At 42.9% G+C, this 26,406-nt stretch overlaps 1 protein-coding gene across 1 annotated transcript; it reads left to right on the forward strand.

Annotated features, from left to right (window-relative positions):
- Positions 1-1,305: 1,305 nt before the first annotated feature.
- Positions 1,306-26,258, forward strand: LOC147318464 (ribonuclease inhibitor-like). The gene is made up of 9 exons (XM_086310417.1): positions 1,306-1,610; positions 2,014-2,187; positions 8,451-8,630; positions 10,660-10,833; positions 18,545-18,721; positions 20,644-20,820; positions 22,932-23,108; positions 24,768-24,941; positions 25,615-26,258. Exons 1-9 carry the CDS (start codon positions 1,306-1,308, stop codon positions 25,622-25,624), a joined length of 1,548 nt encoding a protein of 515 aa, XP_086166543.1. The 3' UTR covers positions 25,625-26,258.
- The last annotated feature ends 148 nt before the right edge of the window (positions 26,259-26,406 follow it).

The following is a 26,406-nucleotide window of genomic DNA, read 5'->3' on the forward strand; positions in this document are numbered from 1 at the left end:
GTTAAATACAGAATTGAGTTTAGAATTCCTTTAACATGTAAAGTCCAGGATAATCAGTCCATCATATAGACCAGTAAGAGGAGCTGAAGTACAGATGTGAAGATGTTCAAGAGATTATGACGTCACTCTGTTTTGTGTTTTGTTTTGTTTTTGTTTGTTTGTTTGTTTGTTGTTGTTGTTTTGTCCTATCCCATTTGGTTCTTTAGCCGTCAGAATTGTTGTCTGAAGGCTAACAAGAATACCCAATGGATTTACTTAACCAAGTGGATCATTGCGGCCTTGCCGTATTGGTCCATTTGATCGACCTTTGTTGTTATTATTATTATTTTATTTTCAGTTGTTACGGACGGGACAGACATGACTGGGGGATAGGAAAGGGAGAAAGAAAGATGAAGGAAAAGAAAAACAAAGGGAAGAGGGACAGTGAGAAAGAGCACTTAAAAAGAGAGAGAAAAAAAAATCTCCTGGATCACCTGTTGAGAGAAAAAGAAGAGAAAACAAGCAAAAAACACATAGCAACATACTAAACACAACACCATCGCGTTAATCTAGATAAGTGTAAACAGCAGTAAATACTAAATATTGAATGTTGTTGTGCAGCACGCAGGACCGACAGCGCACAATGTGCTTTGAGGTAGCAGCCAAGAAAGGTGTAGTTTATGTCTCTGAACACCCGTGTGCACCCCTGTGTGGATCAGCATGCTTGTATTCAAAAGGTTTCCCCATGTAATGGTCTGCTATAGGGTGTAGAGAGCCATAGCCCGTCCTCCAGGGCATGAAGCAGGCATGAAGGAGATCTTGGCCCCAGTCATCCAGAGACCCCAGAATACGAGAGCCCAAGGAGGACCACCGGAAGGGCATCTGTGCCACCCTCCTGGCAAGAGCTGAGGAGAGCCCCAGACGAGGGGTCACCCAGTAGCCACGGAGCAGAAGCCAGAGGGGGCTGCACTGGTGTGCCCGCCGGCTCTGCCGGCAGCCAGCTGTGCCAGAGTGAACCGAGTCGCAGGCCCAGAGGCCGGAGGCCCAAGGGCCCCCTACGGCACCGGAAGAGGCCTGACCGAGCAACAGGCGCCAGGCCCCGCAAAGTAGCCACCGGGAGTGAGCTGGTACATACGTGAGAGCCCAGCCCCGGACACCAAGAACCACCAACGCACCGACCCCTGAGGGTATCAGTTACCGGCAGGGAGTGTGGTGAGGGGAGATAGGCCTCCATACTTTGGAGGGCCTGGGAGTTCCCAGAGAGGTGGAGTCTAAGACCCGACCTGACATATAGACACAGACAAACAGGCACACACAGACACAAAAATGCATTCCCACTCTCATGCACACATGTACAAATACTTAGCACTCACCCAATGTAGGGATAGACATAAATGGACATGTACACACAATCACACTCCCCAAACATACTCTATACCTTGGGTCCAGGTACCCTCGCCCCCAGAGGGGGAAACGGCACCTAGACGCAGGAGATGTTACCCTTTCCCCCGGGGTGGAGGCAAGCAGACCGCCCCAGGCTCCGCAGCAGCAGGGAGGCCCCGCATCCCAGATCCCAATCAGACGGCCAACACCACCTTTTTCTCCCTCCCTCGTTCACCGACACATCACGGGTATGACAGTCCATTCTCCCTGCAGCACGGACTACACTGCCCATGAGGCTACATTCTTTAGGGCGATGCCTGTAACACTCTGCCTATTGCCTTCATATTAAATAGTTTTTTGAATTATAATTTTTCATTTTGCAGACTGCAAGTAGAGGTGACATGGGCCGCAAGATTGAGACACAGGCATTAGAGCCTCTTAATGCGTGTTTTGTTTGGGTTTCCCCCATCGTGGAATTCCCAAAAATAGAGAGGGGACAGCCTAATATATGAAACAGAAAAAGACTGCTGTGTAATCCATTTATTTCAACAAAGTAACTGTGTTCTGAATACCACATTTTAAACTGTTACTCATATTTTGTTTAAATACGTAACGCCGGTATATGTATTCCGTTATTCCCCAACACTGCAGACTAACTCAGTGTGGACTCTCAGAGACTCACTGTGAAGTTGTGGCCTCAGCTCTGAAGTCCAACCCCTCCCATCTGACAGAGCTGGACATGAGTGAGAACAAGCTGCAGGATTCAGCAGTGAAGCATCTGTGTGCTGGACTGAAGAGTCCAAACTGTCGACTGGAGACTCTGAGGTGAGTTCACTGACTGCAGCTGTTGTTGTTTTTCTATATTTCAGATCTTTGATTGATGTTTGAACCTTTCTTTAGTTCCTAAATGTTCAGGATGTGTCTGAAGACAAATGTGAAGAAGTTTGAGTGCTTTCAGAAATGTTGTGTCTTTCCAAACGACTGAGCAACAGTTTTTCCTTTTGGCTGCAAATAGAAGTGATAGACTTGACAAGGGTTCATTTAAAGACTTACAGAAGTGGAGTGGTGACGGGGAGATATTTGACAGGACAGCTTTTCAGCCTCCATCAGTCAGTGAAGATGAAGTCAGTACTGATGAGGCTGTAGAGAATAGAATTCAACTTTATTGTCATTGCACTAGAGCTGGGCGATAGAACGATAACGATATGTATCGCGATATAACTTTTACTCGATAGAGAAATCAAGCTATCGCGATAGACCTCGCCGCTCTTGTCCTCTTAATAAAAAAAAAAAAAAAAAAAAAAAAAAAAAGGTCAGCCAATCCAAATCAAGTAGCGCAGAGCCGAACCAATCACAGCCGCAGCGTCACGTCGTGTTACGTACAGCACAAGTGCCAAGCCGCACGTGTGTTTGTTTGGGAAGCAGCCAGCGGGTAATGGAGCCAGCGCATAATGGAGGAAATGAGTGTGCCGACTAGAAAAATCAACCGAGCGTGACCGAAGAGAAAACAGATGATGGTTCCAATGCCGGAGAGATTGTCGAACGGAAGAGCCATAGAAGCTCCGTAGTGTGAAGGTATTTCGGCTATTTCAAGTCTGACAAAAAACAGAGTAGCGCGCACTGTAAATTGTGCCGAAAACAAGTCTGGAAATACAATAAACTGGTGCATGCGTCACACTGTGCGCCACGTTATTGTTTCGGTGAAATGAATTTCTACAATACTGTTAATTCTACTCTCTGCAGTGTTTAAATGCTTACATATACACACAGTTACTGTCCGTCCACACATACGGCTCGGTTCTGCTTCTATGCCCCAGCTTTGTTTACTTTTTCCCACCGAGGCTTCTAGACTTCTGATTGGCCAACATTTCTGCACGGTTAGGAATCTAGCGCCACCTGCTGCTTTGGCATGTTCATAGCAGCGTTTTCCTTCATTTCTGCCTTTATGTGTGGACGGGATTATTTTTTAAAACGAAAACGGAAAATCTCCGTTTTCAAAAATACCCGTGTACGTGTGGACGTAGCCTCAGTCTCTGACTGGAAGCGCTAATTCGTCATTCGGCTTTTGTCAGACTAAAGTAACTGTTAAAAGTGTTTGAAAAGCTCAGCTATACAACAAGGAGAGATTGAGAATTTCCTTTTAGTTCTCAGTTTATTTGATATTGACAAAAGTTAGTCAGTTTTGTCTGTTCTTCTGTAAAACAAACTAAGATTTATTTTTAGAATTAATATTTTGTTTCTAAGTGGAATTGACAATTTAGTCTGTTTCGTTTGTTCCATTTTGAAACTTAAACGCTTTAGCGGCTGCCTTTTGTGTAGTTTGCAATATTTGCCTTTATTTATCTGAAAAAGTCTCATGTTCCTTAAGTACATCTACCCTGTTGAACTTATTATGGGAAATAAATATTTAAATAAAAACAAGCTGCTGATTATTTCACATTTTACTTGTGAGCAACGGCACATTTAAATCTTACAAATATAGTTATTTGGCTTATATCGTGATAGATATCGTTATCGCCTGAAATGAAAAAAACATATCGTGATATGAAAAAATCTCATATCGCCCAGCTCTACATTGCACATGTCACAAGTACAAGGCAACAAGATACAGTTTGTGTGTGTATATATATATATATATATATATATATATATATATTTATTTTATTTATTTTTTTTATTAGGGGTGCAACGATATTCGTATCGATATTGAACCGTTCGATACAGTGCTTTCGGTTCGGTACGCATATGTATCGAACAATACAAAATTTGTAATTTATTTTATCAACTTTCCTTCTGACGATGCTGTCTGTGTTGAGCGCTCAGTGAATCTGCGTTCGACTACTCCGCCTAGGCTGCACTGTCGAGCGCAGATCCACTGAGCGCTCAACACAGACAGCATAGTCAGAAGGAAGAGAGCAGGGCAAGCTAGCGAGACAGAAGTTAAGCTCTCCTTGCAACATGGACCTCCCCCACCCTCATTCAGATCTGGTGTTTGGAATTATTTTGGTTTTCATGTGATGTATGACCCTGAAGGTAAGCGAGTCATGGACTAAAGTAAAACAGTATGTTGGATGTGCCATGCAATGCTCAATTACATGGGTGGGAACTAGTGTGTTAGCGCAGTTAGCTCGTTAACGTGTTGGCCGTCTAGCCCCATGCACGGGGCGATCGGCGGTAGCTCATTAACGGAGATTTGCCGTGTTGTGGCGTTAAGGTCATTTCAACGAGATTAACCTGAAAGCACTAGTGGGAACACAACGAATATGACTGCACATTTACGCCGACATCATCCTAGTGCAAAGACAAGTGGAAGCAGACAAAAACAAGCAAGCATGCTACTAACTTTAGCCGAGTCATTTAGACAGCTGTTTAATATGCTGCTGAGAATATAGCCCAGAAGATAGTATAGCTTTTATTTTGGAAAGAGACATTTCTCTGTAATAAACTCTCTTTTCCAAAGATGAGTGATTCCTCAATCAGATACAGGGCTCGCAATATTGCTAGCCCGACGTCCCCGGGCTAGCGATTTTTTTCAGTCGGGCTACCAAAATCTCTCTTCCCTGCCCGTCGGGCTATTGTAGGAAGGAAAAATATATGTCAATGCTTTTGCATTCTTTCAGAAATGTAGCTGGGTAATTATGTCATTGGCATTGGTGAGCCACTGTCAATATGTGACATATTGAAATCGCATTTGAATTTGCGCTTGTTTTTTGCTTTCACTTTGCAGTCGTGCGAACTGTATATAGAGAGCGACAGTACTGATCTGTGAGTGATGATAATTTGTGCACCAATTCCTCTGACATCGTCTTATTAATCGTTAGCTTACTATGCAAACATGACAAGTGAAATCTCCCGCAGCAAGCTTAAACATGTGAGAGGTTGATCGCGCAGAGAATCGCTGAGCTTATGTGAGTGCGTGTGTAAAAGCAGCAGGATTTATATTTCAGTTCTGCTGAGCCAAATAAGACAGGTCAGGGTGAAGAAGTGACAGCCAAAGAAAAGCTTACCACAAAACGGAAAAGTTATGACAAATCAGACTATAAGGCAAAAAGAAAGTGCAGCTTTATGGTTTCATGGACAAAAGAATTTCTGTGGCTTCAATATGACGAGCTAAATAACCAGGGCTGCACATAAGTGGTCCGCAGGTGCGCATTCGCTGTCAAAATAAAAAACACGCACAAGGGTTAGGGTTAAATTTAAAAACTGTACTTTTGAGTTAAAATATATATTTATAATTTTAATAAATGACAAATTAAAAAGGCATGAACATTTTTTTTGTATCGAAAAAATATCGAACCGTGACACCAAAGTATCGAACCGTGAATTTTGATATATATATATATATATATATATATATATATATATATATATATATATATATATATATATATATATATATATATATATATATATATATATCATGGCGGCGGGGGGCGTGGCCCGCCTCCTGTGACATCACGCTCCAAAGCCCTATACCAGTCTGTGTTTTTAATCTGTCCTGGAGCACTGTGTCTGTCCCCTCTGGCCACACTTTAATTGTCCTCACAGCAGGTTTCACACGTTGGATGAGTGGTGAATAGAGATTGACAGACCACGTGACTTTCGCGCATTGCTTTGTGGGTACCCGTGGCAACAAAATCAAAACACTGCATCAAGCGCTAGTATTTCCAGCACCAGTAATCATTAATTCTGCAGTTTTAATCGCTACTTGCATTTTATTTGCCCCAAAAACAGTTATGTACAAAACGACGGAGAACACGGCAGGTTCGTACAAAGACAGACTTGACGAAAAGGCAAAAAAAAGTACGAGGAAAAAATCAAAGGAGTGAAAGGGTTAGACCTATACGAGCATACAGAGTGGAGTAAGGACGTTAGCGTGCTGCCCAACTTTCATCACGCACATATTTATTATCATATGGTCCTAAGTGTGAGTACATACACTCACAAAATGTTTAGTAACTTCAGATCCCTGCAACAAGCCCAGGTCCAGTTTACTGGTGATTTGGACTATTCCATTTCACAGCTGTTGTTAATTTTTTTTCCTTTATCTCCTGTACAGGCCAACGCGTCTATTTGTTGTTTCAGGTTGTAGTATTACACAACATTTTCAGATCTAATAGAAATAAAATAAGTGTTTCGTAATTCATTCAATTTATTGTCTTTATTTATAACTGGCATTATTGTTTCATTCTATTATAGAATCTTACAAGAAAGAGGAAAAATTCTATTCCGTTATGCTTTATTAGCTGCTTCGGTGAAAAACAAATCAACAATGCAAAAAAAACAAAAAAAACATTGCAAAATAACTGGAAAACAGTTATTCATCACTTGATTGCTTCAATACAACACTTGGGCACATATATGTGGGACTTTTCGTGGCTGTTTTCATCTCGCACTCTCTCTTAACCAATCAAATCCCGCTGTGGTAGCAGCTATAAACTCTGTCTGACCCAGGTTGATAGAGGGTGCCCAGTCTGGATCGCATTCCAGCATTTTGTAGGCTGGTTTTCCTACAAAACACAACAAACATTAGCCTGCAAAGCCACAGTGAACAAAGCAGCATAGCGCAACGAATTCAATTCGATTCAATATAAGACTTATTTGTAACCTACATCAACAATTATGTTATGATAAATTACGTAACAACTACAACAGGATGTGAATGAGGCAGCGCAGAGCAGCCTAACACAGGCACAAACATAACAACAAAGCAGGCTCTGTGAGAGGATTTCAAACAGAAGCTGGAGAAGAGAAAGGACTCTGTTGGAATGACTACAGAAAGCAGGCAGCTGAGACCAGTCCAAGTGTTTCCATGGAGCCCAGTCTAACATTCATTTATACACTAACGTACAGAAGTGAATGAATCCATAGTTTCAAATGTAGAAATAGTACTCAGTTCATTTACAGAGTTTAATACAGTTCATGAGGAAATGTTCAAAACAGCAGCTGAGAAGAAATCTGCTTCACAAAGTTGGATCCAATTCCAATAGTTTGTGATGCAATTGAATGGAGCATGAGCAGTTCACTGCCTAACTCTAATGAAAATGTTTATTGACGTGTGAATTCATTCTTCAACACTCGATTCTGCCTGAACAACGTGAAAACTTTTCTTATTTTTGTGTAACACAATTCAATGCACTGAAGCATCGAATTGTTCCATTATCCAACAATGAAAACAGGAAACAGAGACAGCTGGCCTTCAAAGTAAAAGCTGCTCCTTTTGAAACATGTTGGTGGTAAAATGTAAGAAGAGCTGAAGCACATAAATGATCTACGTGCCAAAATATTAAACACAGTTGATATATTTGTGTGAGTGTTGCACAGCTGATGGCCGATGGCTGCTCCTACTGGAGTGTTGTGAGTGTTGAGATTCAAATGTAGATATAATAATGTACATATAGCACAGTTTCCTGTTCCAGATCAGCTGATCAGAGTTGGGCCAATCTGCTCTGAGCATGCTCAGTCTGAGTTATGGAGCCGCATACTACGAATCACCATGGCAACGAGTAATTATAGAGCAGAGGCTCCGTGTGAATCCAGAGGAGCAGAAATATGAATAATGACAGTAGATGTTTGTGTGCAAGTGCTGGAAGCAAATGAGTGTGTGATGTTCTTTCAGTGTTGCACTTTGTAGACGGTCCCTGAGCACTGGTCTCACAGCCAGCTGCACATAGAGACCAGTGTTGTTAGTCCAGGTCAGAAGATGACTTGTTGGAATGAAAATGAGCTTGTAGTTTGTCTGCTTTAATAATGTGACTGGAAAAAGGTGTTGGACTTCAAATATGTCCATTTCTTTCACACTTCACCTTTAAAAGTGAAGCCATGTGGTTCCTGGAAGGAAAAACACGACTTTTTCAAGTCGTTCTGTTTTTATGAGAAATGTACAACTTTAATGTGAAACATTCAGAGTTTTTTCTCTTGTTGTGTTTGTTTGAAGCTGCTTCCTGTTGGCTTCAGCTGTTTGGAGTTTCCATTTTCTAAACTTCTACATTCTGAACCTTCTTCAGCTCTGAACAGATGATGAAACACTGAATGATTTCAAGCTCACACTTTGTCTAATAAACTTGCATGTTTCATTCTTTATACAGATTGAAGGACTGTGGTTTGTCAGATATTGGCCTTGATTATCTGGCAGCAGCGCTGAAGTCCAACCCCTCGTATCTCACAGAGGTGGACCTGAGTGGAACCTACAGAAACTTGAAGGGTTCAGGAGTGAAGCATCTGTGTGGTTTTCTGGAGAATCCACGATGTCGATTTGAAACTCTGAGGTCAGTCAGCATGTTTTAGTTGTGCTGAGATGAATATGATGTGAAAGTTGTGCTGACACTAAACTGCAGACATCAGGCTGATATTATACTGATCCACACTGAGGATCTTCATGGTAAAGTCTGTTTTCTTCTTCTCTGGTTTAGTCCATTGACTGTAGCAGAACAATGTTCACATTTCAAACAGTGGTACTCAATGTATGGCCCGCGGCCCACACACGGCCTGCCCACCTTTCCTAATTCAGAGAGAGGGGACCCTGATTAACTGTGCAGCTTCTTCCTCACAGTTCTAAGTATCAGACACAACAATGAATAATCCACAGCTGACTGTCTTTAGCAGGTCAAAGGTCACAGCACACAGCAACCTGTGAAACAGTTTGGAGCAGGAATTCTTGCACATTTGCAAACTGACACTGCTGCATGGCATGCTGGGTAATGCTAGCTGCTCAGGTATGGGCGTGCTAACGGCTGTGAGGCTCCGTGGCTGCAGAACACTGAAGAAGAGAAAAGAGAGGTGGAGGATGAAAAAAAGAGGTGGAGATGAAGCAGAAGTTTAGCTCCAGAGAGGAGCTGTCTGTGTGGGCGGAGCTGCCTGAGCCCCGCCCACACAGTGACAGTGAAGCAGGTGAAGAGTAATAAATAAAGACGGCAGACAGGATTTGATAAGCTGATGTACAAACATGTTGAATGATGGTGGCAGCTACAGAAACAGGTCCATACATACATGAAGCGTGTCTCCTTTGCATCGTCCACATTTGATACTGAGAGTTTCCAGAAGAGCAAACATCAAACACGCCTCCAAACATGTGACGAGTCAGACTGACATCATTTCTACAGATGGCTAACCTGAGAAACGGTCAAAGTACTGATGATTCCTACAAAGTGTGTGTGTTCAGTATGAGATGAGTGTGAATGAAACCATGGAGGAGCGGGCCGTGGCTGCTCTCACACACGTTTGCTGCAGGGGCGGATCTACAGAAATGTTCTTAGGGGGGCAAAATCAAAGCCGTTATTGTTGACACATATGCAGCTGTTACATCCTGTAATATGCATTAAATACGGTTCAAATACATTAAATGCATTAAATATACATGTTTCATATAAATATAGTCTACAACTGTATTTTCTTCAGCCCACATAATGAAACCGTTCAGTCAGATAAAGACAGAAGGCCTTTTCCACGTCCCTCTGCTCAGTGTTAAAGTGTTGATGATGTTCAAGCTCAGACAGCAGGAGGGATTTCTAAGCATCCTTCACTGATCCACAACAAAGGTCCAGAGTTTGATCCCTCCTAGTAGGACAGGAAACATACTGATAAGAGTTTCAAAGTGTCTTTGTAAGCAGACATGATTGAAATGAGCCAGTCTGAGTTTGGTTCCTGCAGTTTGTGCTTCATAAACAGAGCTGAAGCAGAGGCAGCGTGTGCCTGCAGGTGAATGTACACTGCTGTTATAAGAGCTGTGGAAACTCTGGTCAAAAGGACGTAACCATACTGCTGACAGTTCCAGGACAGTCACAGAGTTACAGCATCATTTGTGACGATAAAGACAGAAAGCTCATCCAAATCCTGGGATTAAAAGTCTGTCCTGGTGGTGTCCAGTCAAACACGTCTCTGTGAAAGCTTCAATCCAACAGGCTCCAAAATCCTTCTGCTCATTTCCTCGCCGAGTTCTTGATGCTCCTGTACCATCTCTCTGTCATCCTCCTCGCTCCGTCTTTGCACTCACAGTCTTTGTGCATCATTAACACTCACGTGTGGAAAACCAAAGTTTTACTGAGCCGAAGATGATCATCAGTGACGCTGTCTTCGAAATACTCTTGTTAGAAATGTACGACTTTAATGTGAAACATTCAGAGTTTTTTCTCTTGTTGTGTTTGTTTGAAGCTGCTTCCTGTTGGCTTCAGCTGTTTGGAGTTTCCATTTTCTAAACTTCTACATTCTGAACCTTCTTCAGCTCTGAACAGATGATGAAACACTGAATGATTTCAAGCACTTTGTCTAATAAACTTACATCTTTCATTCTTTATACAGATTGGAGAGATGTGATTTGTCAGAGATCAGCTGTGATTATCTGGAAGCAGTGCTGAAGCTTAACCCTTTGTATCCCAGAGAGGTGGACCTGAGCTCCCACAAGCTGCAGGATTCAGGATTGAAGCAGCTATATGTTCTTCTGTGGAAACCACAACATCGAATTGAAACTCTGAGGTCAGTCTCCACGTTTTAGTTGTGCTGATACTGTCGATCTGTGGAACTAAAACCTTTATACAGGAAGTCTGGTTCAGCTCTTTGTAGACCTTCTAATCTCTGATCCTCTGAGTCTTACTCAGTAGATGATGCAGAGTTGTGAAGCCGATGTGGGTGAGGACACTCGCCCAGCTCTAACTACCTTGACGTCCAGGTCTCTTCCCTGCTTGTCCTGATACAAACAAACCTGAGTAACCTTGCAGGTCAGATCTCATCAGTCACACCTGTTATGGCAGCTCTCCTCTAGATTGTAGTTCTTGTTAACCTGGGATGGTTTTAGAAGCCTGGACCACAGACTCCAAGGGAGGATATTACTGGGAAAGGCCAAAGCAACCTATTAGACCCATTAAACACTAACATAGATGAATACTCAGATTTAAACCTTTATTGTTTCACAAAGGGTTAAAAAGGGAACGTCCACAGTTTAGACTGCAGCAGATTTTATTAAAGCAGTTTGACAGGAGCAAAGCAAAATACAAAGAATAAGTGTTTAAAATATTAATACATATAACATAATAATAAAAGAAGAGCCAAATAATGATAAAAAGAATGAAAAAGTTGTCCAGAGCAGCAGGATGTCTGAGGTCTGCAGAAACACAGAAACGCAGCAGCTAAAAATAGTTGTTGAAAGAAAACGAGGTGGGAGCTGCTGATTCCTGAGCTTTGATACTGGATTAGCTTCAGTAGTTATTCCCATCACTGCTGTAGGAGCTACATTTAGTCACAGCTGATTGTCTTCTTTGACCAGTCAGAATGACTACTGTTGTAAAAACAAGCACACAAAGAACCAATGAGAGTGAAGAACAGGATAAAGAGCTTGTGTGATGGAGGCAAAGCAATAATCAGCAGACTGTAGCAGTTTATATCTGCCTGAAAGTAGGAGCTCAGCGGAGCTCAGTCCCATATCTTTGGTTAGAAACAACATCAGTGATTTACTGCTGCTCGAGATGATTCCAGCAGCTCTCATTACAGCAGCTGATGAGAGAAACAGCTGATGGCTCACAGCTCGTGCACTGTTGGATCTCCAGATGTTCACGTGACTGAAGTCTGTGAAGAATTTGTTGTTCATGTAGTTCACACAGCCTCAGATTGGACCGAGCTCCCTGGATCACTGCAGCATCCTCAGCTGGTACATGGACGTCTCTGTTCCTCAGTCTTGGAGCCCCTGCAGGACCGTCCACACCACCAGCGTCTCCTCACTCACCTTTCCTTTGTCCTCGTCCTTCATCGGCCGTGCTGTGTCTTTGTTCCTGCGGTGTTGTTCCCACGATGCAGTGCTGATGTTCCCTCCTTGAATGCACAACAAGTACGGTGCTGGTCTTTCTCGGGTGGAGCAGAGACAGATTGAAGTCTTCCAGGCTTTAGTGCAGACTTCCCTGACAGAGGCTGCATGGCTTCTACACTGTGTGGAGGTGACTCCTGCACTTGAAGACAGGCTGCAGGTACATGTGTGATGAAGAGGACCTGCAGCAGTGTGATGGAGCTGCAGGTCTTAAGGAAGTCCTGCTGTCCTGTCCCACCCTCATCTGTACTTCCTCTGTCTTCTCTGGACTTGTCCTCCTGTTTCAGGAACAGCACTGCTTCATGCCGAGGGTGGACGGGAGCGTTGGCTCTGATTCTTTTACCATCCACCACAAGGAGACACTGATGCTGACCTCCTGATTCATCTGCATGTGTTCCGCTTCACACTGCTCACCTCCACCAAAGACTTCACAAACATCTTCTTTCTTTGAGTCCAGTTTGTCCCACAAACACTTCCAAATGTCCTCCTCTGAGATTCTGCAGCTTCTTGCAGTGTGACTCAGCTGACTTCTGACAGACCACAGACTGGCACAGCATCCACATGTGTCTCCTTTCAAACAGGCTCTTGATGTTTCCTCCACATCATTCTTGCCAGTCAGTCTCCTTTGTTCTCCAGCTCTGTAGCTCCAGCTGATGAAGCTTCAGTTTTCCATGTTGGTAACAGTAAACTACAGCCTCTGCTGTCAGCTGGGTAACTAAACAGAGCTGCAGCACGTCTCTGCGGTGGTGCTACATCCAGCCTGCAGACGGCCATCTACATGTTGTAGTTATTTACAGTCGCCATGCGGGCAGTGGGCTGCTCTGCTTGTGCTGTTGTTGGTGAAGCTGAAGTGAAAGCGAGAGTTAAAGCACTGAACAGTGTCCACTGAGCTTCTCATGCTATTCTCATGCTCAAAGAAGTTTAACAGGAAAGCAGGAGGCAGACGTAAACTCAAAGCACAAAGCTGAACGCACAGACATAAGGCACAGACCTACAAAATAAAACAGGAAGTACACGACAGACAGAGAGATCCAGACCAGACACAGAACTAAACATATGCAGACTCATGAGCAGACAAAATAACACCATGGACAGACAGAAGGAACACAGAGAACAGGGAGCATGGAATAAACACTGGGAGTCCAAATAACAAAACCTAAAAACAAGAACTCAGGAAGTACTGTGTTGGAACAACATCATTTGGACAGGATGATGTCTTTATACCATCACATCGTTCCTCCACCTGGTCAAACCACACAGGCTCAAACTGATCAAAAACAGCTGAGCAGGTGAATATTTTAGAAAGGTCATGTGAAGGCAGGCCAATCATAGATCGAAGCTGTTTTATCTTATTGATAAAAACTGCAGGAACCTTTCACAAGTTTCTGAGGAACTATTAATATGACAAGCTGGAGAAATAATTGAACAAAGAAGCTGAGGATTGTTGGAGCATTTCTCAATAATATTTTGACAGCTTTTGACTTCTCTGCGTTGACAGTGTCCTGATACCTGTACAGACGGTCTCTCAGCATCAGAAACACACCTGCATCTTTTTCCCACTTACGTTCAGCCTTCCTGCTCTCTCGTCTGGCTGAATGAGCGGCCTCGTTTATCCACGGGTCCGATTGTGGTTTCATAGTTTTAAAAGGAGCAACCTCATCAAGGACAGTTTGGCATTTATCATAAAAATTAGATGTCATCTGCTCGGTACCATCGCCGAGGGGAGATCTTAAACTTCTTAAAAGCACTAGAAAATAGTTCTGTTGCAGATGGGTTAAATAGACGACAATGGGGTGTTGGAATAAGAGGAGTAAAATGGCAGTGAGATAAAAATATATCAAACACAACACTGAAAAAACAGCATCACATGTTTCCATGTTTAGGACCGTTAACCCTAAAGACAGCACGAGATCCAACGTATGAGCCTGTTTCTGGGTTGGGCCCAACACAAACTGAGCACGACTGAAGGAGTCAAACTTAAAAAATCTCTGGCCAGAGGATTGGAGGAACAACACGTGAATATTAAAATCTCTGACAATTAAAGTTTGATCACAGTTTGGCACGAAAGCAGCTAAAAAGTCTTGAATAAAATCCTTGTGATGTTTTGGAGGCACCCACATCGGCTCATCGGCCGATGTGGGTGCCCGACCTATCGGCCGTAGGTTCTGAGGGTTTACTCCACCTGAGCGTAGACGGGGAGGACGCTGGGCGGGTTTATTGTAGTACGCCCAACAACAGATGTCAGACAGGCGTAAGCCATATCCAGAGAGCGCCAGTAGTTGATGCGGTCGAATCCAGTCGGGTTAGGCTGAGGTGTTTTTCCAAGTTGTATCCAGGTAGCTTTCATTCTCACCAATAAGCCACTGCATTTCCCACGGCGTCTGCGACACCCTGTCAGTTGAGGTGGCGCTGAAGCACAACGGAGACAAGCTGGAACTCCTGACAGGAACAGTGCAGAGAAGCTTCCCTGATATCCACGATTGCAATAAACACGTTTTAAATGAGAAGATCTTAAAGCCAGCAGTGTTTGGTGATCATATACAAGCAGAGAGTTTGCATTTTTGAAGACAAATAAAAACTAAAACATGAATACAAACCGAGTCGGACAGCAGGCCGTACAAACTGCTGCCATCTTGACTCTCCGTTAAGAAAAGACTGTCATGTGACTGTCATAAAAGTCTGTATCCCAGAGCAGGTGTGGGACTTCCTGCAATGGAGTAACACGTGTCTCTGAAGCCTCCCGCTGAGTTTCAAAAATAGTTTTTTCTCAACCTACAAAGTCTTCATTTGTGCTACAGCTGAAGTTAACAGTCTTATACTTTATATTATAACTTTATTTGAGAAGAAATGGCATCCAACCCTTGAAAATACAAGCTCACAGGAGGAGCGGCGACTAGGCCCGGTGCGATCTCGGGCAAGAGTATCGATGATGGCCAAAGGGCAGCGTCCAGCTCTATGGCCGCTGAAGAGCAGACTCAACAGACGTGATGTGGATCCTACTGCTCTAAAATTGGAGCTTCTTCAATCCATTAAAGAGGACATTAGTACGCTGTTAAAAGAAGAACTCAGAAATGCATTGAAAGAAGATTTTGACAATATAAGGGCTGACGTGCAAGGACTGAGAAATGAGATCGCTAACAGCATGGCGGCGACGCACGTTGAAGTTGATGGAATAAAGATTACAGTGAAAGAAGCTGAGGATGGGCTGTCAATGTGGAGCGATGAGGTGACCACCCTGCAGTCTACAGTAGAGAGTATGAAGGAGGAGCTGTCTGACCTGAAGGATAAATGTAATGAAGGCAGGAAGCAGAGAGCTAACATCCACATCATAGGCATCCCAGAGGGCCTGGACTCGAGCTCCTCCACGGCCGTATCTGTGCTACTACGTGAAGTGCTGGGTATGGATAAAGACGTTATTGTTGACCGCTCACAAAGGAGCCCTATCCCGAGAAAGCCAGCTGGTATCCCGCACGCCGTCATAGCCGAGCGTCACTACTACCAGGATTGTGTGGAAATTCTACGCCGTGCCAGGGCCCAAGCCCCGCTTGAGTTTAACGGACAACCTATTGCAATATTAGGACTGGGTGATATGACCCAAAATTCATATCTCGATATTCTTTAGCTGGATGGCGATATATGATATATATATCGATATTTTTAAAGCCAGAAAGTAAGAACAAAAAGAGAGTTCTTAGTCAAAGCTGCGTCCCAAATCTCACACAGGCACATTTATTAACATACAGCATAGATGTACATGAAACAATTACTCAGAAATAAATTATCAGCATTTATTAAATAATAATGCTCCATAAATAAAAGAAAACAATGTTGTTTTTGTGCATAACAAAAAGCTCACAATTGTGCAGTCAAAATCTAAACTAACTTATGCTGAGCATAATAACAAGCAGCTGCTCTGTTCCCAGGTTCTACTGCGTGACTGACAGCCTGGAGTTTGAAATCCTCTTTGTAACCGTGTCTCTTACAGGTGCCATTTATGGTCCTTATACACACTCAATAAAGTAATATTACTTTAAAGCAGAGTACGTACCACTCCGCGAGGCTCCTCGGTAGCTGTAATGCTCCAACAATCCATCAAGCGGTGCGGCCTCGTAGCTTAGCAAAGTCGTACCAAAACATTTTTTGAAATGTTTCTGAGCGCCGTGTAGCACATAAAATCGGTTCGAGGTCAGTAAGCACAACCAGAATTCATCCATAAGGCGCACTGTCGAATTTTGAGAAAATTACAGGATTTTAAGTGCAACTTATAGTGCAGAAAATATAGTTTATGGTTTTCCTTTGATCTTAGCAAATATCTACGCCTCTAATTGGGACGATCACAGATTTTTCACTAAAGTCTTTACACGGCTCCCCAATATGTCATCACACAATATCATCTTTGAGGGAGACCTAAACTGCTCATTATCTGCTATGGACCACAGTTCACACAAAAGTTACAGAATGTGATTATAAGACTCTGGTGATTTCTCCTCTTGTTTTTTCAATGTGTATTCCTGATGCCTGCTCCAACTATCAGCCATGGAGATTCAACTCAGTGTTGTTAGCAGATGAAGAGTTTGTCAGTTACAAAAGGTCTGAGAGGCCAAATAATTTCATTTTGTGCAAAATAGAATAAAATAGTGACCGAGCGCCTTTCTCAGTTAGCTGATGAAATTACTAAACTACATGCTGTGTACAGCCACTCTCCTGAGCCTGTATTATATACACAGCGGTTACAATGAAAAACTGAATACAATCTCATATCTACAAAACAGGCTGAGTCAAAGTTGCAGCTACGCTTATGAACATGGAGAAAAAACAGGCGAGTTATCAGCTCACCAGCTACGACTAAGAACAAACAAACAACTATCCTTGAGATCTACAATGATTTCAATAAGTTTTTTGATATTCCGTCTTTGGGAGAAGATGCGATCGCTAGTCTGGAGGAACCTGTCTCTAATGTTGAAATTGAAACGGCCATACGGAGCATGCAGTCTGGAAAATCAGTTTTCTGACCGACTGAATTCACTGTTAAAATCAACTTTTGAAGAATCCTTCCTCTCACAGTCGTTGCCTCCAACAATGCATCAAGCAGTGATGTGTTTAATTGTAAAACAGGAAAAAGACCATTTAGATTGTCGTTCCTATCGTTTAATATCTTTGTTCATCACAGACACCAAGATCCTGGCTCAAGTGTTGGCCCGTCGCTTACACAAGTATTTGTCCTCCATTATTTCACAGGACCAGACGGGCTTTATTAGGCACTCTTTTTTTAACATTAAAGCTCTATTAAATATAATTTATACCCATGTTAAAGGTGATACATTGGAAACCGTAGTTTGGCTTGACGCAGAAAAGGTGTTGGATCGGGTGAGATTGGATTTTTTTTTTTTTTTTTTATACGCTTAAAAAATGTGGCTTTAATTTTGTATCTTGGATAAAAGTATTGTATTGCTCCCGTCTAACAGCTGTCCAGACTAACAATAATCTGCCCCCCAGGACAGGGATACCCTCTGTCTCCTTTTTGCCGCTGAACCGCTAGCTGTTGCTCTGAGACAATGTGTTTGTGTTGAGGGAAAACGTCAAGGGGGTATCGAACATGAAGTCTCTCTTTATTCCGACGACATGATTTTATTTATTTCCAACCCATCGAATAGCCTCCACAAACCTTTGGATAGACTTACAATAATAATAATAATACATTTTATTTATAGGCACATTTAAGAGCCTCAAGGTCACCTTAATGCATACTTAAGGAATTTGGGACAATTTCTGGATATAAAGTCAATTTTGGGAAGAGCGAAGCAAAGTCTATCTGTACGACAACTGGGGAGTTTTGTGTATTTTAGCACCTATTAAACCCAGCTATAACAAGTTTAAGTACTCGGGCATCTGGGTGACACAAAACCACAAAGACTTATATAAAACGATCTTCCTTTATTGTCGAAGCTTAAAGAGGATTTTGGAAAATGTGTTTTATATTTATGGTGGGGATGCAGAACAAGGACCAAAGATGAATGTGATGCTGAATCAGCAGAACACTTGGACTCATTTGATTCCAGCTTTGATATCATTGATTTCAATATGTCCATTTCTTTCACACTTCACCTTTAAAAGTGAAGCCTTGTGGTTCCTGGAAGGAAAAACACGACTTTTTCAAGTCTTTTTCCTGTTTTTATGAGAAATGTACGACTTTAATGTGAAACATTCAGAGTTTTTTCTCTTGTTGTGTTTGTTTGAATCTGCTTCCTGTTGGCTTCAGCTGTTTGGAGTTTCCATTTTCTAAACTTCTACATTCTGAACCTTCTTCAGCTCTGAACAGATGATGAAACACTGAATGATTTCAAGCTCACACTTTGTCTAATAAACTTACATCTTTCATTCTTTATACAGATTGAAGGACTGTGGTTTGTCAGAGATCAGCTGTGATTATCTGGCAGCAGCGCTGAAGTCCAACCTCTCCCATCTGAGAGAGCTGGACCTGAGTAACAACAAGAAGCTGCAGGATCCACTAGTGAAGCATCTGTGTGGTTTCCTGAAGAGTCCAGGATGTAAACTTGAAACTCTGAGGTCAGTCAGCATGTTTTAGTTGTGCTGAGATGAATATGTTGTGAAAGTTGTGCTGACACTAAACTGCAGACATCAGGCTGATATTATACTGATCCACACTGAGGATCTTCACGGCCCACCTTTCCTGATTCAGAGAGAGGGGACCCTGATTAACTGTGCAGCTTCTTCCTCACAGTTCTAAGTATCAGACACAACAATGAATAATCCACAGCTGACTGTCTTTAGCAGGTCAAAGGTCACAGCACACAGCAACCTGTGAAACAGTTTGGAGCAGGAATTCTTGCACATTTGCAAACTGACACTGCTGCATGGCATGCTGGGTAATGCTAGCTGCTCAGGTATGGGCGTGCTAACAGCTGTGAGGCTCCGTGGCTGCAGAACACTGAAGAAGAGAAAAGAGAGGTGGAGGATGAAAAAAAGAGGCGGAGATGAAGCAGAAGTTTAGCTCCAGAGAGGAGCTGTCTGTGTGGGCGGAGCTGCCTGAGCCCCGCCCACACAGTGACAGTGAAGCAGGTGAAGAGTAATAAATAAAGACGGCAGACAGGATTTGATAAGCTGATGTACAAACATGTTGAATGATGGTGGCAGCTACAGAAACAGGTCCATACATACATGAAGCGTGTCTCCTTTGCATCGTCCACATTTGATACTGAGAGTTTCCAGAAGAGCAAACATCAAACACGCCTCCAAACATGTGACGAGTCAGACTGACATCATTTCTACAGATGGCTAACCTGAGAAACGGTCAAAGTACTGATGATTCCTACAAAGTGTGTGTGTTCAGTATGAGATGAGTGTGAATGAAACCATGGAGGAGCGGGCCGTGGCTGCTCTCACACACGTTTGCTGCAGGGGCGGATCTACAGAAATGTTCTTAGGGGGGCAAAATCAAAGCCGTTATTGTTGACACATATGCAGCTGTTACATCCTGTAATATGCATTAAATACGGTTCAAATACATTAAATGCATTAAATATACATGTTTCATATAAATATAGTCTACAACTGTATTTTCTTCAGCCCACATAATGAAACCGTTCAGTCAGATAAAGACAGAAGGCCTTTTCCACGTCCCTCTGCTCAGTGTTAAAGTGTTGATGATGTTCAAGCTCAGACAGCAGGAGGGATTTCTAAGCATCCTTCACTGATCCACAACAAAGGTCCAGAGTTTGATCCCTCCTAGTAGGACAGGAAACATACTGATAAGAGTTTCAAAGTGTCTTTGTAAGCAGACATGATTGAAATGAGCCAGTCTGAGTTTGGTTCCTGCAGTTTGTGCTTCATAAACAGAGCTGAAGCAGAGGCAGCGTGTGCCTGCAGGTGAATGTACACTGCTGTTATAAGAGCTGTGGAAACTCTGGTCAAAAGGACGTAACCATACTGCTGACAGTTCCAGGACAGTCACAGAGTTACAGCATCATTTGTGACCATAAAGACAGAAAGCTCATCCAAATCCTGGGATTAAAAGTCTGTCCTGGTGGTGTCCAGTCAAACACGTCTCTGTGAAAGCTTCAATCCAACAGGCTCCAAAATCCTTCTGCTCATTTCCTCGCCGGGTTCTTGATGCTCCTGTACCATCTCTCTGTCATCCTCCTCGCTCCGTCTTTGCACTCACAGTCTTTGTGCATCATTAACACTCACGTGTGGAAAACCAAAGTTTTACTGACCAGAAGATGATCATCAGTGATGCTGTCTTTAAAATACTCTTGTTAGAAATGTACGACTTTAATGTGAAACATTCAGTTTTTTCTCTTGTTGTGTTTGTTTGAAGCTGCTTCCTGTTGGCTTCAGCTGTTTGGAATTTCCATTTTCTAAACTTCTACATTCTGAACCTTCTTCAGCTCTGAACAGATGATGAAACACTGAATGATTTCAAGCTCACACTTTGTCTAATAAACTTACATCTTTCATTCTTTATACAGATTGAAGGACTGTGGTCTGTCAGAGATCAGCTGTGATTATCTGGCAGCAGCACTGAAGTTCAACCTCTCCCATCTGAGAGAGCTGGAGCTGAGTAACAACAAGAAGCTGCAGGATCCAGGAGTGAAGCATCTGTGTGGTTTTCTGGAGAGTCCAGGATTTAAACTTGAAACTCTGAGGTCAGTCAGCATGTTTTAGTTGTGCTGAGATGAATATGATGTGAAAGTTGTGCTGACACTAAACTGCAGACATCAGGCTGATATTATACTGATCCACACTGAGGATCTTCATGGTAAAGTCTGTTTTCTTCTTCTCTGGTTTAGTCCATTGACTGTAGCAGAACAATGTTCACATCTCAAACAGTGATACTCAACGCATGGCCCGCGGCCCACACGCGGCCTGCCCACCTTTCCTGATTCAGAGAGAGGGGACCCTGATTAACTGTGTAGCTTCTTACTCACAGTTCTAAGTATCAGACACAACAATGAATAATCCACAGCTGACTGTCTTTAGCAGGTCAAAGGTCACAGCACACAGCAGACAGTCAGAAATATTCTAACTCTGATCATTTATCAGTTGTGACACTGTGAGACTTGATCAGAGGTGCGATCATCACAGCAGAGTCCTTTTGTGTCAAAGTCACTGAGGATCAAACAGAAACACATGAAGCAGATTTTCCTCTTCTGGCTTTTTATAGCAGATAACCTTCAAAATATTCTGCAGTCGATCAAAAACTGAAGCAAACCATGAATCAACATGTGAACATGAGCTGATGCCGCTGAAGTGAAGCAAAGTTACAGAGGTTTGATTACAGACACAGCTGAGAGTTTGTAATCTGTCATCATTTTAAAAAGTTACCATGGAACAGCAGAAATGAGGCTTTCCTGTCGGAGGCCGACAGCACTGAACACAACAGCAGACTGGTGGCTAATAAACAGTGAATGATGCAGAAACAGATGTTTGAAGCTGTTCTTGGAATACACTGAGAGAGAGAGAGCTGTGCAGGCAGGAACAGCCAAAGTCAGAGAGAATTCATGAGCATATTGATCAAACGTGAAGCAGAGTTTGGATCTTCTTTTGCTGCTGCTTCACTCAGTTTTGGTTGGAGACAGATGAAACCTGCAGCTTCAGGATCTGTGAGCTGTCCACTTTCAGCCCCGACGGCGTGTCCGTGTACGTGCCGTCGAGTGAACGATCCACGCTCTGTGTTTCCATCTTTGTGTGTTTAGCTGCTCTCATTTACTGTTTTATCTGTTTGCTGCTTGTTGAAATAGTTTGTGAGCTTTAACCTGAGATTCTGGCAAAATACATTTATATTAAACATCGATTCAGGATTGAATGAATCAACATCGTTTTATTCAAATTAAAACCATTTAAATGGGAAAATCTATTTTTTTACACCCGCCTCTAATGCTGGGTAATGTCAGCTGGTCCATGTGCAGCTGGCTGTGAGGCTCAGGGAGCGTCTACAAAGTGCAACACTGAAAAAACATCATCCATAAATATTGAGTAATAACTGGACTCTCATACAGCGAGACTCAAATGCCTTTAAACATCAGCTTATCCTGCTGATCCAAGTCCAACACTGAGTTTGTAAAAACATGTTTGTCAATTATTTTGTTTGGTTTCTGAGGAAAATGATTCAATAACTTGCTGCTAATACACAACATTTCATCATATTTCCTCATAACCCTCTTTTGTCTGACCATTTGATCCCATTTGAATTTGCAATAAAGGATCCACAGAGTTTGGTGACAATAATGACAGTAGATGTTTGTGTGAAAGTGCTGGAAGCAAATGAGTGTGTGATGTTCTTTCAGTGTTGCACTTTGTAGACGCTCCCTGAGCACTGGTCTCACAGCCAGCTGCACATAGAGACTAGTGTTGTTAGTCCAGGTCAGAAGATGACTTGTTGGAATGAAAATGAGCTTGTAGTTTGTCTGCTTTAATAATGTGACTGGAAAAAGGTGTTGGACTTCAAATATGTCCATTTCTTTCACACTTCACCTTTAAAAGTGAAGCCATGTGGTTCCTGAAAGGAAAAACACGACTTTTTCAAGTCGTTGTCCTGTTTTTATGAGAAATGTACGACTTTAATGTGAAACATTCAGTTTTTTCTCTTGTTGTGTTTGTTTGAAGCTGCTCCCTGTTGGCTTCAGCTGTTTGGAGTTTCCATTTTCTAAACTTCTACATTCTGAACCTTCTTCAGCTCTGAACAGATGATGAAACACTGAATGATTTCAAGATCACACTTTGTCTAATAAACTTGCATGTTTCATTCTTTATACAGATTGGAGGACTGTGGTTTTTCAGAGATCAGCTGTGATTATCTGGCAGCCGCACTGAAGTCCAACCCCTCCCATCTGAGAGAGCTGGACCTGAGCTACAACAACGAACTGCAAGATTCAGGAGTGAAGCATCTGTGTGGTTTCCTGGAGAGTCCAGGGTGTAAACTTGAAACTCTGAGGTCAGTCAGCATGTTTTAGTTGTGCTGAGATGAATATGATGTGAAAGTTGTGCTGACACTAAACTGCAGACATCAGGCTGATATTGTACTGATCCACACTGAGGATCTTCATGGTAAAGTCTGTTTTCTTCTTCTCTGGTTTAGTCCATTGACTGTACCAGAACAATGTTCACATTTCAAACCTTCAAAGAAGAAGAAAAATCCTCCACTGGATAATTCACTGTGAAACTCTCAAACTCTTCATTCCACCTAAAAGTCTGTCTGACACTGAAATCCAACGAAAAATGTGCGTTTGCTTCACAGACAGCTGTTCAACACAAACATACACACATCATCCAAAACACAGTCCAACATCCAAATGTCCTCCACTGCCAGCATGAATGATGGGAAAGAGAAGGAGGAACACTCTGACATTCAGGGTTAGAATGAGTTTCATAAAGCAGACTGTGAAGATCAAAGCTGCATTAGAAAGCTTACATGAATGAATGAGTGGACAGAAGTGGCCAGAGATCATCTGAAGCACTTCAAAGGCTTTAAATCAGCACATTTCTCTTTATTCTATATCAGCTCTGTTAGTTTCTCTCAGTTTTCTGTGGAATGAAGCTAACAGCAGGCTAATAAGATGCTGACCAATAGGTTTCTATTAAAGGTTGTAATTTGTATATGAAAAAGTGCTTTGGCTCAGCAGGGATCAGCTTACAGGTAGAATACAGCTGCTGGATGGGATTAGCATGTCATAGCTATCTACCAAACTGCTAACTGGGGAATTTCAGGCCATCTATGAATCATTTTTGCTAACTGTTTAGGCTCACAGGGCTGGAGCCTGTGCCCTAGCTGTCATAGGGCAAGAGGTGTGGTCCACCTGCACAGGTGAGCAGTCCATCACAGGGCCAACAGAGAGAGACAGAGAAGCACTCTCTCACATCCACACCTACAGCCAATTTAGAAGCACCAATGAACCTAAGCAGCATTTCATTGGACTGTGGGAGAACATCCAACCTCCACAGAAAGGCCCAGCTGACCAACCTACAACCTTCTTGCTTTAAGGCACTAGTGCTAACCACCTTTCCCCATTTCAGCCCAAATCCTGCATTTTCCTGTTTCTTACTACAGGCCAGCTACACTAACACTTTATCATCAGACACTGCCACCTAGTGGATGAAGTTTTAGTTCCATTTGAAGCTTCAGATTACAGTTAGTTCCTTTACAAAGAGGTGGAGGTGGTGGGGCCACAGCACCATCATCACTGAGTGCCATAGGACACTTAACCTTTGTTTCCATATGCTGGGAACTTCCTGTTGTTCCAAGGAGGACTGGAAAATGTGTGAAAATCTCCCAGTCAGTTCCTCACAGCACACTTCAATTCTTTCCCTCCCACAGCATCAGGACCAGGGCTTTTTCTCTCTTTGGTCCCACTAAGAGATTTCCACACAAACACCTCATCAGTGGGACTCTCAGAGCTACCGGCCCTTTGCTACAATCACAAAGCTCTTCATTGAAATCAATGGTATCAAAGCTGGAATCCAATGAGTCCAAGTCTTCTGCTGATTCAGCATCACATTCATCTTTGCTCCTTGTTCTGCATCCCCACCATGGACTTCATTCCTTTCCAAGCCAGCTTTGAGTGTCCTTTAGTGTATCTTTCATTTTTTTATACAGATTGAGCTGGTGTGATTTGTCAGAGATCAGCTGTGATTATCTGGCAGCAGCACTGAAGTCCAACCCCTCCCATCTGAGAGAGCTGGACCTGAGAGGAAGCAACCTGTGGCATTCAAATTTGGAGCAGCTGTCTGATCTTCAGCAGAGTCCAGACTACAGACTGGAGAAACTGAGGTCAGTAGAGTGATGGAGTGAGTGGGTGGTGCTGTCAGCAGTATTGTACTAAACACAGTCAGTATGAAACAAAGATCCAGTGTTTCCTGTAAAGCTGCAGCTTCTCAGTGAAGCTGTGAGAGGAGAATGGTGACAGGCTTCTGGATTGGACACAAACACTTCCTGTTTCTCACCTTTATGGTCACCATAGTAACGGCTGACACGCTCTGATCAAACACTGTCAACAGCCAATCAGCTCTGAACAAAGCAGCACGCAGACCAATGACTGCATTCATTTCCAAGTTTAAAGCAGTGAAGAACACAGTCTGTTGGTGAGGAAGAATTTAGTGAGAGCAGATGTTTGGATGGAATTCCTCCAGTTAACAGCTGGAACCGTCCATCTGGATTGTTGGGCTTGTTGTTGGGGTTCCTACAGAGCTCAGAGTGGACACACCAAGGTTCTTCTAACGAATGAAAGTCCAAACTCAAACTAGGAGTGAAAAACATTTTCAGCAACTTCAATAAAAATCCAAAGATTAGAGAAAGTGAAGCAACAATGAGTCCTAGTACAGTCCCAGCACTGAAGTCCCTGCTGCTCTTTATACTGGATGTGCTGCATCACTGACTGACAGCTGATGAAGAGTCTCTGGAAACACTCGTTTATCTCCTCTGCTCTTCCTCCTTCTCTCTGCAGGTGGAGGTGATGATGGTAAACAGGACGGTGTGTGTGCTGAGAGAGGAGCAGCTGTGTCCTGATGATCCAGAGAGGTTGAAGCAGCAGCAGCTTGTGTGTAGAGACGCTCTGACTGGGCCATGTTACTGGGAGGTGGAGAGGAGAGCTTCATCCAGCAGTGACTGACAGAGGAATGAAGTGCAGATGACTGTCAGTGCTGCAGAGTGAACTGCTCTGAGAACAGCTCCACTGTCAGACACAATGTAGAGTCCAGCATCAGCCCTGTGTGTCCCTCTGGATCTGACAGAGGATCATCAGTGTATCTGGACTGCTCTGCTGCTGCTCTGTCCTTCTACAGTCTCTGCACAGTCTCTGTCTCACTCTGGAAAGATTTTACAACTTGTGTAATTACAGAACATTAATATTATATTCAAACATGTGATCTTCTCTTTATTTCTGAATCTTTACCAAATAAAGAAAAAACAAACTAACAAACAGAACCTGTCATGTCCTTTTTCACCACATCTGTGAATCTTTTCTGTGTTTTTCCTCTTTTCCTCCTTCCTGCAGCTCCATTTTCATCATTCCGTGTCCAGTATATGTGAACATGTCCAAAGCATCTGAGCCTCATGTTACCCGTTTGTGTGAGTTACGCCTGTCGTTGTGTTGTGGTATATAAATCAGGGGCAGGAGACAGCGCTGGATCTCTGAGTTCTTTACTGTCAATTTCTGCAACATCTGCAATATCTAGAAATGCAAACCTGTGAGCTGTGTGTGTTGTGCATCTGCTCAGCCACCTCTCCTCCGGCCATG

The sequence above is a fragment of the Aulonocara sp. 'chitande type north' Nkhata Bay genome, linkage group LG11, assembly GCF_057382095.1.
Source record: "Aulonocara sp. 'chitande type north' Nkhata Bay isolate Kocher_YH1m ecotype deep benthic linkage group LG11, A_spYH_male_GT1.1, whole genome shotgun sequence".
Classification (NCBI taxonomy): Eukaryota; Metazoa; Chordata; class Actinopteri; order Cichliformes; family Cichlidae; genus Aulonocara; species Aulonocara sp. 'chitande type north' Nkhata Bay.

Coding starts and splice junctions, on each gene's coding strand:
- LOC147318464 (XM_086310417.1), top strand. CDS start 1,306: ATGCATTCCCACTCTCATGCACACATGTACAAATACTTAGCACTCACC. Junction 8,631..10,659: donor TGTCGATTTGAAACTCTGAG/GTCAGTCAGCAT, acceptor TTCTTTATACAG/ATTGGAGAGATGTGATTTGT. Junction 10,834..18,544: donor CATCGAATTGAAACTCTGAG/GTCAGTCTCCAC, acceptor TTCTTTATACAG/ATTGAAGGACTGTGGTTTGT.